The sequence below is a fragment of the Sturnira hondurensis genome, unplaced genomic scaffold (genome assembly GCF_014824575.4).
Source record: "Sturnira hondurensis isolate 20B ecotype Veracruz unplaced genomic scaffold, ASM1482457v3 Scaffold0021214, whole genome shotgun sequence".
In the NCBI taxonomy this organism is placed as follows: Eukaryota; Metazoa; Chordata; class Mammalia; order Chiroptera; family Phyllostomidae; genus Sturnira; species Sturnira hondurensis.
Window position 1 is genome coordinate 11,532,312 of NW_028093845.1, and position 17,072 is coordinate 11,549,383.

The following is a 17,072-nucleotide window of genomic DNA, read 5'->3' on the forward strand; positions in this document are numbered from 1 at the left end:
GCGATTTCTGCTATGACCAGGATAGGCGGTGCCCGCGCGCTTCTAGATCCTTGGCTGCCACCCGGGACCCCATTCTCCTCCAGACCGTTTTCACCACCTCCCCCCCTACACACACCCCAGGACGCACCGCCGGCCTCGCGCCCCGCCCCGCGCGCCGCGACGCAAGTGGAACGGACCGTGACGTCACAAGGCCGCGCTCAATCAGCGGCGGCGTTTGGGAAAATTTAAACTTCAAGGCGGGGCGGCTTGTGGGTTCCCAGGCTGCAGGGGGTCTGTCCCATTTCCCGGCGGGATGGCGGAGGAAGGTGCGGTTGCCGTCTGCGTGCGGGTCCGGCCGCTCAACAGCAGGTAGGTGTGCCAGACCTTGGCCGCCTAGAGTCCCGCGGCGCTTCTCAGAGCTGCCGCATCCCGGCGTCGCTGCTCGGTGACTCGGCCGCTTACCCTCTCTGTGCCTGGGTTCCCTTTTCTGTCAAGCGACGGGAAAGGACCGGAGGATCTTAAGAGATACATTCCAGCTGCGGATTTTCTTAAATCGGGCATACCTCAGTCTCGCCGACTTTAAAGATTTAACCTTATGGGGCTTTTTCTCGGTCTGCGCCAACCCCACCCCACCCCCGAGGAAGTTGTGCCGAGAAGATCCTTACTGGCATTTCATCAATCGTTTTACACTTGCCTCTCTCTCTTTGCTGTATCTTCCTCTAGAGCCAAGTACCTGTCTGTCTTTTTTGCTTTGTATTCAGTACGCATTCAAGACTTCAGACAGTGACTGAATACAACATGCAGAAGTTGAATGACATAGTCATCAATATGGATTCGTTAGTGCAGTGTCATCGTTGCCTTGTGGCTCTTAATTGGGGCAATGTGGGGCGGGAGGAGACAGAAAATAAAGTAAAAAATACAGAATGTTAAACGTTGATATGGGAGTGAGAAATGCTATGCAGAAAAACCAGGGAGGAAAAGTAATAAAGTGTTTCTGTAGTCTACAGTCTGCTCCCATAAGGAAACTGTTAGGGTACACCTTGACAAGTTTTAGGATAGGCAGATGGAGAATGTGCTAGTCATAGTCCTCGGGCGAGATGACAGTCTGCCGGAGAGGCAGGGCTGCTGTCAGGAAATTCTTGACCCTTTTCACCAATGAAAAAATAAAGTTACTTAATAGAAAGGTTAGTAAGGGTATTCCAGGCACAGACAGTTTGGATCTATTATCTTGTGGGAACCTTCAAGTAGTTGATCTGTAGGGAGTTAGAATACACATAGGAATTTAGAAGATAAGGATGAAGAGAGACATAAACATGGTCCAGGTTTCATGTGCCATATTAAGGAGCTTCAGCTGAATTTTTAAAGTTTTAAGGGTGAGGGACATACGCAATTTCATTTTGAATGTATCTTTTCAGCTGCCAGTATTGGCTAAGAGAGTGAGAGTAAAGAGCTTCTCAAAGAGAAGGCTGGAGGTTACTGAAACCCAGGCCAGTGTGGCTTAGCTGGTTGGAGCGGTGACCCATAGACCAAAGGACTGGTTGCCAGTTTGATCCCAATCACAAGCAGTCCTGGTCAAGGCAGGGAAGCATCTGATCAGTGTTTCTCTCTCTTTCCCTTCCTCTCTCTCTAAAAGCAGTGATAAAATATCCCTGAGTGAAGATAAAAAATAAATAAAAATTAAAGTGTTGACCCATCAAAGGTGGATTTTTTATAGTTCTCTGATATAAGTCATTACTACCTTTTAAAATATTCTTTAGAAGGTGAAATATTTTAAGTTATCTGTCATATATCATGGCTTCTATGACCCATTATAGTAAAATGTAGTGTTTTATTGTTTCAGAGAAGAAGCTCTTGGAGAAGCTACCCAAGTTTATTGGAAAACTGGAAATAATACTGTTTATCAAGTGGATGGGAGTAAATCCTTCAATTTTGGTAAGCTTATAATAGCATCAAAAGTTAACCTTTTATTCTGTTCCTATTAAGAGTACATAGGCTGCCCTGGCTGGTGTGGTTCAGCAGATTGAGTGCAGGCCTGTGAACCACAGGGTCACTAGTTCAATTCCCAGTCAGGGCACATACCTGGGTTGTGGGCCAGGTCTCCATTTGGGTGAGAGGTAACCAATCGATGTATCACACTGATGTTTTTCTCCCTCCATCTGTCCCTTTCTCCCCCTATCTCTAAAAATAAAATAAAACTTTTTTAAAAAGAGGGCAAAGGCTTATGAATAATACTGGATTTGTCATTAAAAATGAGAGTAAGCCTCTGTTAACTGCTTCAGTGGAAACCTTAAAAAATTGTGCATGTAAATACCATAAGATAATAAAGAGGGCCTTATGACTAAAGCTATCATTTTTCCTAAGCCCAAAATATGTTACTTAATGTCAAGTCATCTTTTTTTAAATATATTTTATTGATTATTACCATTACAGTTGTTCTATTCCCCCCCTTCATTCCCCTCCACCCGCACACTCCCTCCCCCACCATTCTCCCCCCCTTAGTTTATAACCACGTGTCTCAAGTTCTTTGGATTCTATATTTCCCCCACTATTCTCCCCCTCCCCCCTATCTATTTCCTACCTACCATCTATGCTATTTTCTGTGCCTTCTCCCCCCTTCTCCCCCTCCCACCCCCCTGTTTCTAACCCTCCATGTGTTCTTCATTTCCATGGTTCCACTCCTGATCTAGCTGTCCTCTTGGTTTGCTTTTGTTTTAGGTGTGGTTGTTAATAACTGTGTGTTTGCTGTCCTTTCACTGTTAATATTTTTCATCTTCTTTTTCTTATATAAGTCCCTTTAGCATTTCATATAATAAGGGCTTGGTGATGATGAACTCCTTGAACTTGACCTTATCTGAGAAGCACTTTATCTGTCCTTCCATTCTAAATGAAAGTTTTGCTGGATAAAGCAATCTTGGCTGTAGGTCTTTGGATTTCATGACTTGGAATACTTCTTTCCAGCCCCTTCTTGCCTGTAAGGTCTCTTTTGAGAAATCCGCTGACAGTCTGATGGGTACTCCTTTGTAGGTGACTGTCCCCTTATCCCTTGATGCTTCTAGGATTCTCTCCTTCATTTTGGTCTTGGCTAATGTAATTATGATGTGCCTTGGTGTGTTCCTTCTTGGGTCCAACTTCTTTGGCACTCTCTGAGCTTCCTGGATTTCCTGGAAGTCTATTTCCTTTGCCAGACTGGGGAAGTTCTCCTTTATTATTTGTTCAAATACGTTTTCCACTCGTGGCTGTTTCTTTCCCCCTTCTGGTACCCCTATAATTCGGATGTTGGAACGTTTAAAGATGTCCTGGAGGTTCCTAAGCCTCTCCTCATTTTTTTGAATTCTCATTTCTTCATTCCTTTCTGGTTGGATGTTTTGTTCTTCCTTCTGGTCCATTCCATTGATTTGTGTCCCCGTTTCCTTTCCATCACTATTGGTTTCCTGTGCATCTCCCTTCATTTCAATTAGTTTAGCCTTCATATGTTCCTCTAATTTGTGACTTTGTTCCTCTAATTTGTGACTATAATCTACCAGTTCTGTGAGCATCCTGATAAATAGTGTCCTGAATTGTGCTTCTGAGAGGCTGGCAATTTCTTGGTCGCTTAGAGTTATTGGCTCTGGGACTTTGAGTTCTTCTTGCGCCATCTTTCAGGTTGTTCGTGCCTGTTCCATAGCAGGATCAGAGCCCTAAAGTGTTCACTAGAACAGGGCAACTAAGTCGCTGGGTTGTGACGTTGTATGTGGGGGCAGGGTCAAAGAGGGACTCTGGCGTCCTGTCTGCCGCCTGCCGTCCCATCTGCCGCCTGCCGTCCCGGCCCTCACCGGTGCCGCAGTTGCTGCCATCACCGGACCCACGCGTTTTGTCCCACTGCACGCTAGTGTGCCACCGCCGTCAGCCCTCGCCCCCTGGGGCCTGCGTGGTCTGTCTCTCTGTGCGCAAATATGCGCCCGCGGTCTGCCCCGCACCCCAACTGGTTCCCGTCTGCCTGCGCACCTGGGTCGGGGGCCCTGTCCTGCCCGACCCTGCTCGCTGCTGGCTCCGCCCCTCTTACCGTCCCCGTTGAATGGTTAGATGTAATCGGACTTCCGTATAATTCAATTTTCTGTCCTTTGGTTGTGTCTTTGTTTCTCCAAACATTTGTTGTATTCAAACTTGGTTGGGGGAGAAGGCACAGTGTTTCCACCTATGCCTCCATCTTGGCGGAAGTTCTCAAGTCATCTTTAAGATCTTTCCGTGTAATATTTTTTCCACAGTTATTTTCAAGAAATCTCTTTAAACAATAAATAGTGAAGATATTCCTTCTTTGCTAGAATACAGCAAGGACCCACCTCTGTTTTTGTGGAGCTTATCATATGGTCAAAAGAAGTACTTTAAACAAGAAACTACACTTCTGATGACATAGGCTCTGTGGAAATTAACCTGGGGGAAGCTAACTAGTCCAGGTGTCTGATGAAGGGGAGCTAGCTAAGACAAAGGCACTTGGAGATGCTATAGGTTGGCTGGGCTGATTTGTTGTATTAGTTTAATATGTATATAGTACTGCCAGTGTGCCAGACACTGTTCTAAGCATTTCACCATATTAACTCATTTAATCCTCTAACAAGCCTCTGTAGTAGGTGCTTTGAGATATAAACTTTGCCATTTTAAAGTGGAACTAAAACAGAGAGGCTCAGAGTCACACAGCCAGCAAGTGGGAGCCAGTCTCCAGATCTACACTCCAGCCACACTGCCATGCCCTCACTTAGGCACTGAAGAACAACAGTGGAGTGGAGCCCTCTCAACAGCCTTAGGAGTGAGAGTGATTAGGTTGTCAAATTAATGTTAAAGTACAAGGCCAACGTAAAAGGTTCTGGAGCAAAAATGTATAGTAGAGAAAATGATTCCTGGTAAAGGACTGTTTGAGGGTGTTACCGTAATTTTTAAAAAGATAAAAAAGTATGCACCAGAGATTATAAAACCAAAAAGTAAGGGGTACACAAACATTTCAACTCAGGTACTGCAGGTTCTCAGTAGCCATATATGCCTGCAGAGGATTTGACTCACCTATCTGAAGCAGACGGCATTAAGATTTGAATTATTCTGACATCTCTCCTTGCTCACAAATCATGTTGCCTAAGCAGCATTCAGCTAGCACTTAGGTTTTCCATGTCATCCTGCCAACAGGACAGATGTGTGGGTGTGGAGCAAGCAGTGTGATCACTGAATTTCTCATTGCAGGTCCATACGTTCCCTCCTGAATCACAAATCCATTTCTTGCGAGGCTACCACTGCAAGAATGGCCCATTGTTAATGTGCTGACAAAAGCAGGAGGCCACTTCCTGGACAAGGGAATTCATCAGGGCAAATGCTATCTGAAACCCAGCCTTTAGCAACCAGCAAACTGGTCATTCTCTCTAAATTCAGTTCTCTTTAGTACTTTTCTTCCAAATGTTTTCATTTGTTGGTTCCATTTGAGCTAAGCCTTCTGGCTAGATATGTTATAAATGTTGAAATGTCTCAAAGAATAGTGGTGTCAATAGTTCTCATTTCCTAAGCATTAACCAAATGTTTATAATGATTCTCTGAGGAAGATAATATAGTGTACTGATTTTACAAATCAAAAGTGAGGCAAAAAGCCATCAACCCCCTTTCCCAAAGTCATATAGCTTATAAGTCTCAGAACCAGGATTTGCAGACAGTCTGATTCTAGACCCCGTGTTCAGCCCCTATGCCCTACCAGCTCTTGAAAGCACATGATATAGATGACATGTACTTTTTCTGGGTGAGGACTGACGCATTTTACCTTAGAGAGAAGTGTATTTTTTAGAGGACCAAAAAGTTGAAGAACGTAGTGTATCTTAAGTATTTTATACCATATCCTGACAATTTTATTTCTTTGGCTGACTGTGAATTCCAAATGAAAATGCAGTCTATTTGTTTGTTTTAACTTATATGTGTTTTGTATTGTTTTGTTTTTCAGATCGTGTCTTTCATAGTAATGAAACCACTAAAAATGTTTATGAAGAAATAGCAGTGCCAATCATAGATTCTGCTATTCAAGGCTACAATGGTTTGTATTCACCGTAGAAACCTTTTTGTCCTGGGTGTCTGTTCAACCAATATTGGTAGTTTCACGCACTCTAGTCTCATTTTTAATCTCTGCACGTGTGTGTGTTTTGTCTTTGCAGGTACTATATTTGCCTATGGGCAGACTGCTTCAGGAAAAACATACACTATGATGGGTTCGGAAGATTATTTGGGAGTAATACCCAGGGCAATTCATGACATTTTCCAAAAAATTGAGAAGGTAAAAAGCTAAATTTCCAGTTTGTACAGGAAAAAGTAGTAACAGAACAGCGACTTCAGTGTTCTCTTGTAATGTTGAGAAGAAGGAGATTTACAGGTGTGTCTTAATTATCCTCAGGGAGAGAAGAAAGGCGTGACATAGATTCATGTGTTTCCTCACAAACTTACTTCAGAGCTTAAAGTTCTTCATTCTTTGAAGAATTTAAATTCTGAAACAGTAATACCCCCACCGCAGATGGGCGTTAAGGAACAGTAAAGTCTTGTCAAAATTATTACCTCCTTTGCCTTTGTTTAACTACCAGTGATTATCAAGAAGCAGTAAAAAAATAGATGTAGATAAAAGTCAAGGGAAGCAGAGGGTCAGATGAGGCAACCTAAGTAGTTGAGTTGATTTATTTAAATTAGTTTTTCATTATTATTTTAATGATTTTTCATGTTCTTGAACATCTGTGGGTAGGGTTTTATTTTAAGCTTATAAAGTTGGACTGAGCACTCTTCTTTCTATGACACTATAATTTTCTGAAAGAAGGCTTTTGCTTTTATATTTTTGTGTTTATCATTGTTAATACAGAACCGTAAGGGTATCTTGGGGCGGGGGTGGAGGGGTGTCTGTTTTACAAAGACAATTTCTCAAACAATATTTTAATGTTGGCCCATAAGCATGTAGTGTTAGGTTTTCATAATTGGCTGATCTCTGATGTTTTTATATATTTTTTCTTCTAGTTTCCTGATAGGGAATTTCTCTTACGTGTGTCTTACATGGAGATATACAATGAAACCATTACAGACTTACTTTGTGACACACGAAAAATGAAGCCTTTAATAATTCGGGAAGACTTCAATGTGAGTAGCAGAGTTCACAAAGTGGCTCAAAAAAGAGACTTATTGGGGAAATAATTGTTCTTGTACATTTACCTTTAATTTCTGTATATCTTTTAAGCGTCTCCTGTATCTGTGGTTTGTTTCTTATTTTCTTTCTTAAGCATTTGTTGTGATCTTTTAAGCAATGCAGAGGTGGGCAAAAGTAGGTTTACTCTCGTAATACAAATAATACAGTAAACAATAATACAAGAATAAACTTGTTTTGCAAACTCACAACTGTAAACCCACCTTTGCCCACCCCTGTACATGTGGTTTTTAAATATTAACAGCTGTAATATATTGGTGTAGCCCTGACTGGTGTGGCTCAGTGGGTTGGGTGTTGTCTTACAAACTGAAAGGTCGCCAGTTCAATTCCCAGTCAGGGCACATACTTGGGTGGTGGGCCAGGTCCCCAGTTATGGGTACGTGAAAGGCAACCAGCCCATCTTTCTCACATCGATGTTTCTAGTTCTCTCTTTCTTCTTCCCTTCCCCTCTCTCTAAAAGTAAATAAGTAAAATCTTTAAAAAAAACAGCCCTGGCTGGTGTAGCTCAGTGGATTGAGTACGGGCCTGTGAAACAAAGTGTCGCTGGTTTGGTTCACAGTCTCCCAGTCAGGGCACACTCCTGGGTTGCAGGCCAGGTTCCCAGTAGGGGACACGTGAGAGGCAACCACACATTGATGTTTCTCTCCCATTCTTTCTCCTTCCCTTCCCCTCTCTCTAAAAATAAATAAATATAAAAAAATCAAAAATACATTGGTGTCATAAGTGCCTAAAAAGAGCAAGATGGAAGATTCACATTAGAATTTGGTGTGCTTTGAAATAGAAAATTGAAAATATTATAGGTTTACCTGTTATTTTTATGCTATGATTCCATTTTGCATTTTTAAGTTCTACAGATGAATTCTATCATAGTTGTACCTTCTTTTAGATATGCAGATTTTTAAGTGACTTCTATTTCTTTATTCTTTCCATAATTAAACTTATTTCAGAGGAATGTATATGTGTCTGACCTCACAGAAGAAGTTGTTTATACATCAGAAATGGCTTTGAAGTGGATCACAAAGGGAGAAAGTAAGACTTTATGCTTTATTTCTTCAAAACATTGTAAAAACTATTCAATTGAATGTATTTAGGCTTCAGATCTCACTTTTCCTTTAAAGCTAAAATAAAAGTTAATGTTTTTCTTTGGATTTTAATGTACACAGCTGAAATGTGACTCATTTTTTTTTATAGAGAACAGGCATTATGGAATTACAAAAATGAATCAAAGAAGCAGTCGTTCTCATACCATTTTTAGGATGGTAGGTAATTCTTTCTCTATTTGCTCTTTCCAATTAAGAATGCACTAATTTTTTTACAAGTTGCCTTTTCCATCTAGATTTTGGAAAGTAGAGAGAAAGGTGAACCTTCTAACTGTGAAGGATCTGTCAAGGTGTCCCATTTGGTGAGTACTGATGACCCGTGATAAATGTACCATTTGGCCAAAGCAAAATTTAATTCGGCTGCTGGATGTTTGGTTTCATAGCAACTGTTAACTGAACCAAACAGTTACAACCATGTATAAATTGGTAGTTTAACCAGTGTCATATGTAGCATGAAATTACGACTTCTGCCTCCTAAAATCTAGATGTTAGGACTATAGGGATTGAGGCTTTTTCTGACCAGTAATGAAGGAGTGTTTGGGAGTTTGTTTTTTTCCCCTATGCATATTTAACAGTTAAAGTAATCTTGGAATTGGGGTGGAGGGAGGGTCTTTGTTTTTTGGCTTTTTAGTCTCAGCCAGTAGAATTGAGGCTTGTGAGATAAGCAGAAACCTAAGTGGGATGGTTAAAAATAAATCACATCATTCAAGTTCATTCTTATGTACAATAAGAAAATATATTTTATATTATAACACAATGTTTAGACTGTAAATCCCTTGAAGGGAAAAGTGATACTCATCTTGTAGCCCCAACACATTGTACGTAGCTTATGTTCAATACCTGTTGAATAAGTGACTACAAGCATTATGCACACATTCGTTTTGCTTTGGATTTTTTTTCCACATAAATCTCACATTGCTGCACTATATTATTTCTGTCTGTTGTCATGTTTCCTTCCTATTCCTTATCATTTTTACTTTATTCTCTGTCTTCAGGGCCTAGATTTTCAGCTTGATGTGGGACACGATTTCAAGATTACTCTATTTGATTTGAAAACTTCAGGGGAACATGTAGTAAATCTATAATATATTTGTTCATTTTTAGATTTTGAAAAATTAGTCTTAATTAAATATCTAATTCTAGTTTGCCTCATTTTACTGTATAAGAACAAAATTTATTTTAGTAGTTAATCTTGCTTTGATTTAACAATAGTGAAAAAAAACCCCACAAAACCTAACTTTCTTTTTTGTTTTCCAGACTTGTCTTGGAATATTTCAATATAATTCCAATAATTTAGTAATAATTTAGTAATTTAGCTTTGATACTCTTGGTACATTCAGTGATCTCTTTGGTGACTTTTCTCATAGTGTTTGATGCCCTGTCATCTAGGGACCATAGATACCATCTGGTCCAACAACCTTCCAGCCCTCTTACTTATTCTGAAGTATCTTCTTCGGAAAAAGCCTTCCCCAAAAAGTCATTTTTTGATTCTTCATAAGTGACCTTTTACTGTCTCCTGGCCTTTCTGTGATAGTATGCAGGTTCTCTTAGCTGTGCTTCTTCTCTGTTCCCTTTTGTGGCCTCTTCTAACAAAAACACAGGCTGCTCTGTGGCCTTTCTTACTTCCCGTGCTTGCCCTCAGGCATTGTTATCATTTCTGTGTTACGTGTTTTTTATAGAGTCTCTGAGTTCTAAAACATGTCTTAAAGGTAATTATAATTGTATGTCCCACTGTTGTCTCAAACTTCAGTGTGTCTAAAACCAAGTTAATTTTTTCCTACTATAGCAAATACTCCTTTTTTCCAGTAGTACCTGCATTATCCTGATTACCTAGGCTGGAAACCCCAGTCATTTTGACTTTTTCTACTTTCCATTTTGTCCATTATTGCTGTTTCTTCTTGATTCCATCTTTCAGTATTCTCGTGGATGTCGTACTCACTTAGGTTCTCATCTCTCTTGAATTCCTACATCATTCTCCTGCACCTGGCCTCCATGACTCGTCTTCCTGTTTTCAGTCCGTTGTGCAGGTTTCGAATGTTACTAAGCACTGCTTTTGTTGTGTCACTTCCTTAGACAAGATCTGGCCACTCTTAGCCTGTCTAATTTTGCTTTCTTCTACTTCACATGAGCTCCTCTTTCAGATTGCCTGAGTTTCTTAGTGTCTTTGAACAGTAATACTTGTTCCCATCTTTATACCTTAATTCATGCTGCCTTCATCACCACTTTGCCCTGTTATGTATCATGGTTAACTGTGGTAGATACTCTAGAAAGATTAGACTTCTCTGATTATTTTAGGGGAGAAAGAAGAATCTGAGATAGAACTGTAAGATAAGGGTACAGAACTACCTGCCATCCCTGCAAGGCTCCATAGGAAGAAATATTATAAGTCTCTGACTTTAAGTACATGAAGAATATTTACTGAGTCTTTACCATGTTGTGAGCACAGTACTGGGTTCTTGAGACTAAAAAAATAGAGAAGACACCCCTCCACTACCTACTGTCTCCACTGCCACCAGCCTAGTGCAATCCACCATCTTACATTCAGATTCCTGCATCATCCTTCTGACTGGGCTCCCTGCTGCTGCTCTTGCCCGTCCCCAATCCTTTCTCCACCTAGGGTTTGCAGTTGATCCTTTGAAAGTTAAATCAAGGCACATCACTCTTGCGTCAAGCCCTCATGGTTTCCCATCGCAGTTCTTACCTTTGCTTACCCTGTCTTGTCCTCTCTCTACTTCACTCCGCCATGCTACCCTTCTGTGTTTGAATGCCCTAAACTCATTATTGCTTTGTGACCGAGGGTACTATTTTTTATTCTGGAGTGTTGTTCCCTTGGTCTTTGCATGGCTGGCTTCTTGTTCTGTCATTTCTTATCTTAGTTTAATGGGAGATCTTCCCCAAATACCCAGTCCAAAGAACCTCCTCTGTCTCTTCCTCTTTCTCTTCCTGTATTCTCTTTAAATTACCTGCATTATACTAACTATGATTATCTGTTTGTCTTTTTCTCTCTTCTCACCAACTTCCTCCTCTCCTCATCCCACCCCATGTGGAATATAAGCTCTGTGAGAACAGGGACCTGATTTGTCCAGTTCACTGCTATATCTCTAGTACCTGCATACTGCATGCAGCATGACAGACAGTCACATTTTTTTCAACAACATTTGAGACATAAAAGAGACTAGTGCTTTCAAAGATACTGCAGAGTATTCAGACACAAATGACTAGCTCAACACTGTAAGAGTAAGCCGTTACCTATAAACACCTCTCAGTACACAGTTAGAGGAGCAATTCGTTCAAGGTGTGGGGGATGAAGGATAAAATTGGCAAGGCTACACTGAGGAGGTAACATTTGGTCCTGAATAAAGAGTATGGGCATGCTGGAACATTCAAACTAAGAGGGAGTGGCAAAAGATAGCACTGGCAAGTGCAGAAGCGCATGAGGGCACGTGGAGTACAGTTCAGCATACTGTGTAGTTAAGAGTAAATAATGGGCAGATATAAGGCTGGAGCAGCACAAGTGCCAGATTATACAGAATCGTGTTCACCATGGTAAGGCTTTGAAATCTGTATAGGAAATAGAGGACCTCTTCTGGCAGCGTTGTGGAAGATACATTGTAGATAGGGAGCGAGGTATGGAGATCAGTTTGACTCAAAGAAGGGGAGGCTAAACAGTGGAGGAAGAGACAGGAGTACAGAGTGGTGTTTTGATAAACCATGCGTTAAAATGGTATTTCAACTATTTGGATTTTATCATTTCAAGTTGCCATTTCTACAGGTTTATTTTCATCTGTCTTTCAGAATTTGGTTGATCTTGCCGGCAGTGAAAGAGCTGCTCAAACAGGTGCTGAAGGTAATGAAAACTCATGCAGTATGTTGCTCTGAATGGTTTCCTGTTCTTTCACAGAATAACTGTCTTTAATGTAAAAGTCAGCTTCTGTGTCTAGCTATTATTTCAGACTACTATAGCATCACTTTAAAAACTAAAACTATGCAGTTGATAGGATTGTCTAGCTGGAAAGCTCATGAGAGTACCGTGAAAAGTAAATTTTCATAATCAGTAAAGGAGTTCAGAAAGGTGGTGGAGTACAAAATTAATATGCTGACATTAATAACTCATAATACAACCAGTTAGAGCATTTAGTATACAAAAAGACCTCATTTACAACACTGACTTAAATGATGTAATACCTATGAAGAAACTCAAAAATTTCACAAGGCCAAAATAAAGGAAACTTTAGTCCTTGTCAGGTGGTTCAGTTGATAGGAGCATCATTCCATTCACCGAAAAGGTTGCATGTTCAATTCCTAGTGAGGGCACATTACTAGGTTGTGGGTTCAGTCCCTGGTCGGGGCATGTACAGGAGGCAACCAGTCAAGGTTACTCTCTCACATCAGTGGGTCTCCCTCTCTCCCTTCCTCTCTTTCTAAAATCCATAAACAAATCCTCAGGTGAGGATTAAAAAAAAACAAAACTTTAAAACAGACCTAAAGGACATAACCAAATACTTAAACAAATGTAAGACCATATTTAGATAGGAAGGTTCAAAAACATAAAGATGGCAGGCCTCTCTTTGTTAACTTCCTGCAGCCTGACATAGAGACACTCAGATGAGGGTGGCCCACATCTGCCCAACCAGTGAACTCCCCGACCTGGGGACAAGAAGTAAATGTTGTTTTAAGCTGGTTTGTTAAGCAGCAATATTACAGCCGTAGCTGAATAATGCACCTGTGACATGTGGTAGATTGGAAACTTGCATGTCCCTCAACAGGGTGCTGAGTAAATCAGTTCTGATACATTCATACAGTGGAATTCTATGCAATAAAAAAGAATGAAAAAGATCAAAGATTACTGATACGATATGTTGCCAAGTTAAAAAAAGCAGAGTGCAAAAATCATATATTTAGTATGCTATTATTTGTATAAAGGAAAGGAGAGAAATCGATGTATATGGACTTGTATTTCTAAAAATCTCTAGAAGAATAAACTAATAAAAGTGGTTTCCTAGATAGGAACAGGAATATGTGGAATGAAGCATAAAAGTGAGAGAGAACTTTTCACTGTGTACTTTTTTTAAATGTTTGAGCATTTGAGCTTATTAACAATTTTAAAATGAAAAATGAAAACTTTTTTTTAGCTGTGAGCCTGTAGGAACTGATTTGATTGTAAGTCTATAATTGCATTTGGAGGTTCGGAAAAAATAAATTTAAATTAAGTTAGAGACGCTCTTTTAGGAAATGGACTTTTCCTTCCTCTGACTCTTAGTCATCTTTTTCCTTTTGCTGTATCTCTCAGGTGACAGCTTTGCTGACTCACTGAATAGGGGAGGAATAGAGAGAGAGCTCCTTCTACCATTCTATGCCAAAGCATAGACTTTAGCATGTTACCTGTTACATTCTAATTTCTCTTGTAACTTCCTGGTAAATAAGTTCATCGGTTTTAAGAGATCGATTTTAGTTTTCATATTTGTTTAATAAATTCAGGTATGCGACTTAAGGAAGGATGTAATATAAATAGAAGTTTATTTATTTTGGGACAAGTGATCAAGAAACTGAGTGATGGACAAGTTGGGTAAGCCTATCCCATTATATATTTACCTGTTAATGCTCATGTTCTTCATTAGTCTGAAAATTGTAACAGTTCAGTGACAAAAGTACTGATTTCTTCCATGTATTCAAAGCTTTTGTGATTCTGTGAGCATGCATGACTTCTTATACATATGACTGTAACTAACTAAATTTACTTTCTTATTTTAAATATTTTTGTTAGTAATTTTATACCTTCTTTATACTTCTTTAACCTGTAAAGAATTTATTTTTAAAACTGTAGCTAATGTAAGGTTCTGCATTAATAAACCAACCAGTTTTGTTAGATAAAACTTGTTATCCTTTTTCTTCCCAAACTCATTTCTCACTAAGGGGTTTCATAAATTATCGAGATAGCAAATTAACACGAATTCTCCAGAATTCCTTGGGAGGAAATGCCAAAACACGTATTATCTGCACAATTACTCCAGTGTCTTTTGATGAAACTCTTAGTACTCTCCAGGTAAGCCTGATTTTTTTTTAACTTAATATGGGGGGATCATCTTGAAAAAATGTATCTACTAAGATTAACGGTAGTTTTTTATTGACAAAAATTAGTGTATTTTCTACTAAATAGCATTTAAAAATTTTTCCCAAACTTCAATCTTTCATACTTCATCTCTACAATTTTTGCCACATCTAACACTTGTATTGCAAATTGACACAATATATTTCTTTAAATGACTCACTTTTTAATATAATTTATTATAGAAGGAAACTATACCTGTCCTATAAATGAAAACTAGTATCACTTGCAACAAGGGGAAGGTGATTCAAAAAGTGTGTGTTTTTATAACAATAATTCTTAAATCCCTGCTAGCTAATTATTTCTTACCTTGACTCTGAGCTTAAGTCCTACATGTTGTTTTCTTGTTATTGTTTTATTTTTTTAAAGAAAAATGAAAAATGTCAATAAAACAGCTTTCTCGGTGAAGGTTTTGGTGTTACGTAATGGTCACCTTCACTTTCCCACTTAAAGTTGCTTCTGATACTCACACTCTACAAACATTGCTTTAAATAGCTGCTGAGCACTGGATCAAGGTCCTGTCAGAAAAACATTGAAAATAGAGTTCCTGGCTTCACAGAGCTTATAGTCTTATAGGGAAGATTAGGCTGTCATTCAAAATGATTGCCATAGATTAATAGTGATGTGGCGAATGAGTAGGATAGAGTTCAGAGGAGGGACAGATGCTTTTGACGGGAAGCAAAGCTTCAGGTAGGGGGAGTATGTGCCCTCGACCTTGAGGGGCAGATGGGATTCCAGTGTTTGTAGGTTTTCTGTCAGCTCCTGTCTTTCAGATATTTCCTTGACTCTCCTGAAGACTAACAGGCAGAGTAAGTTACAGGCATTTGTGTTCAAAAATATTAAGCCACCTGGAAAGAGCACTGATTTTTCTCCATAAAGCTTAATTACAAATAACCTAAATATTATTGAATAAAATAATTTTTTAGTGTCAAGCACTAAACTCTTGTATTTTTTCCAGTTTGCCAGTACTGCTAAATATATGAAGAATACTCCTTATGTTAATGAAGTATCGAGTGATGAAGCTCTCCTGAAAAGATATAGAAAAGAAATAATGGATCTTAAAAAACAGTTAGAGGAGGTATGTGTGAACCATGTATTTCAGTAAAGAGTGAGAGAGAAAACAGAATTGAGATCTGCCTAAATGCACAAAAACTCTTATGTCATCGTATCTGAGTTATGCAACCTAACTTTAAAACAGGTTTCAACTAGGAAGAAATCAACTCAAAAATTTTAGTTTAATTTACTATAAACTGAAAGATTTAGTTTCTTGAAATTATTCTAGATTTCACTTTTCATTTCCATAGGGCAAAATTCAAGTTTTTTTTAATATATTTTATTGATGATACCATTACAGTTGTTCTATTCCCCCCTTTCATTCCCCTCTACCCTGCACACCCCCTCCCCCACCATTCCCCCCTTTTAGTTTATGACCACATGTCTCAAGTTCTTTACATTCTATTTTTCCCATACTATTCTTGCCCTCCCCCCTATCTATTTCCTACCTACCGTCTATGCTATTTATTTTTCTGTGCCTTCTCCCCCCTTCTCCCCCTCCCACCCCCCTGTTGCTAACCCTCCATGTGATCTTCATTTCCATGGTTCCACTCCTGATCTAGCTGTCCTCTTGATTTGCTTTTGTTTTAGGTGTGGTTGTTAATAACTGTGAGTTTGCTGCCCTTTCACTGTTCATATTTTTCATCTTCTTTTTCTTATATAAGTCCCTTGAACATTTCATATAATAAGGGCTTGGTGATGATGAACTCTTTAAACTTGGCCTTATCTGAGAAGCACTTTATCTGCCCTTCCATTCTAAATGAAAGTTTTGCTGGATAAAGCAATCTTGGCTGTAGGTCTTTGGATTTCATGACTTGGAATCCTTCTTTCCAGCCCCTTCTTACCTGTAAGGTCTCTTTTGAGAAATCCACTGACAGTCTGATGGGAACTCCTTTGTAGGTGACTATCCCCTTATCTCTTGCTGCTTCTAGGATTCTCTCCTTCATTTTAATCTTGGCTAATGTAATTATGATGTGCCTTGGTGTGTTCCTTCTTGGGGTCCAACTTCTTTGGGACTCTCTGAGCTTCCTGGACTTCCTGGAAGTCTATTTCCTTTGCCAGACTGGGGAAGTTCTCCTTTATTATTTGTTCAAATAAGTTTTCCACTCGTGGCTGTTTCTTTTCCCCTTCTGGTACCCCTATAATTTGGATGTTGGAATGTTTAAAGATGTCCTGGAGGTTCCTAAGCCCCTCCTCACTTTTTTAAATTCTTGTAGCTTCACTTTTTTCTGTTTGGTCATTTCTTCCTTCCTTCTGGTCCACCCCCTTGATTTGTGTCCCCGTTTCCTTTTCATCACTATTGGTTTCCTGTGCATTTCCCTTCGTTTCAGTTAGTTTAGCCTTCATATGTTTCTCTAATTTGTGACTATAATCAGCCAGTTCTGTGAGCATCCTGATCACCAGTGTTTTGAACTGTGCATCTGAGAGGTTCACTATTTCTTTTTCACTTAGAGTTACCAGCTCTGGGGCTTTGAGTTCTTCTTGAGCCATATTTTGGACTGTTCCCGTGCCTATTATGTATGAGGAGTGGAGCCCTAGGTGTTCACCAAGGCAGGGCAACTCAGTCGCTGGGTTGTGACGCTGTATGTAGGGGCAGGGTCAAAGGAAAGCAACGGCGGTCCCCTCTGCTGCCTCCCACTGCTGCCACCAC

The 17,072-nt window shown here is 39.7% G+C and overlaps 1 protein-coding gene across 3 annotated transcripts in view; it reads left to right on the forward strand.

Moving 5' to 3' along the window:
- Nucleotides 1-231: 231 nt before the first annotated feature.
- Nucleotides 232-17,072, forward strand: part of CENPE (centromere protein E) — a 66,743-nt gene continuing 49,902 nt past the window's right edge. For all 3 annotated transcript variants that reach the window (XM_037031912.1, XM_037031915.1, XM_037031913.1), the window contains exons 1-12: nucleotides 232-348; nucleotides 1,820-1,911; nucleotides 5,930-6,019; nucleotides 6,138-6,256; nucleotides 6,979-7,098; nucleotides 8,110-8,191; nucleotides 8,354-8,421; nucleotides 8,499-8,564; nucleotides 12,058-12,109; nucleotides 13,741-13,828; nucleotides 14,176-14,305; nucleotides 15,327-15,446. In XM_037031912.1, the coding sequence (XP_036887807.1) occupies nucleotides 293-348; nucleotides 1,820-1,911; nucleotides 5,930-6,019; nucleotides 6,138-6,256; nucleotides 6,979-7,098; nucleotides 8,110-8,191; nucleotides 8,354-8,421; nucleotides 8,499-8,564; nucleotides 12,058-12,109; nucleotides 13,741-13,828; nucleotides 14,176-14,305; nucleotides 15,327-15,446 (1,083 nt within the window). In that variant the 5' untranslated portion in view covers nucleotides 232-292. The remainder of the gene's footprint in view (nucleotides 349-1,819; nucleotides 1,912-5,929; nucleotides 6,020-6,137; nucleotides 6,257-6,978; nucleotides 7,099-8,109; nucleotides 8,192-8,353; nucleotides 8,422-8,498; nucleotides 8,565-12,057; nucleotides 12,110-13,740; nucleotides 13,829-14,175; nucleotides 14,306-15,326; nucleotides 15,447-17,072) is intronic.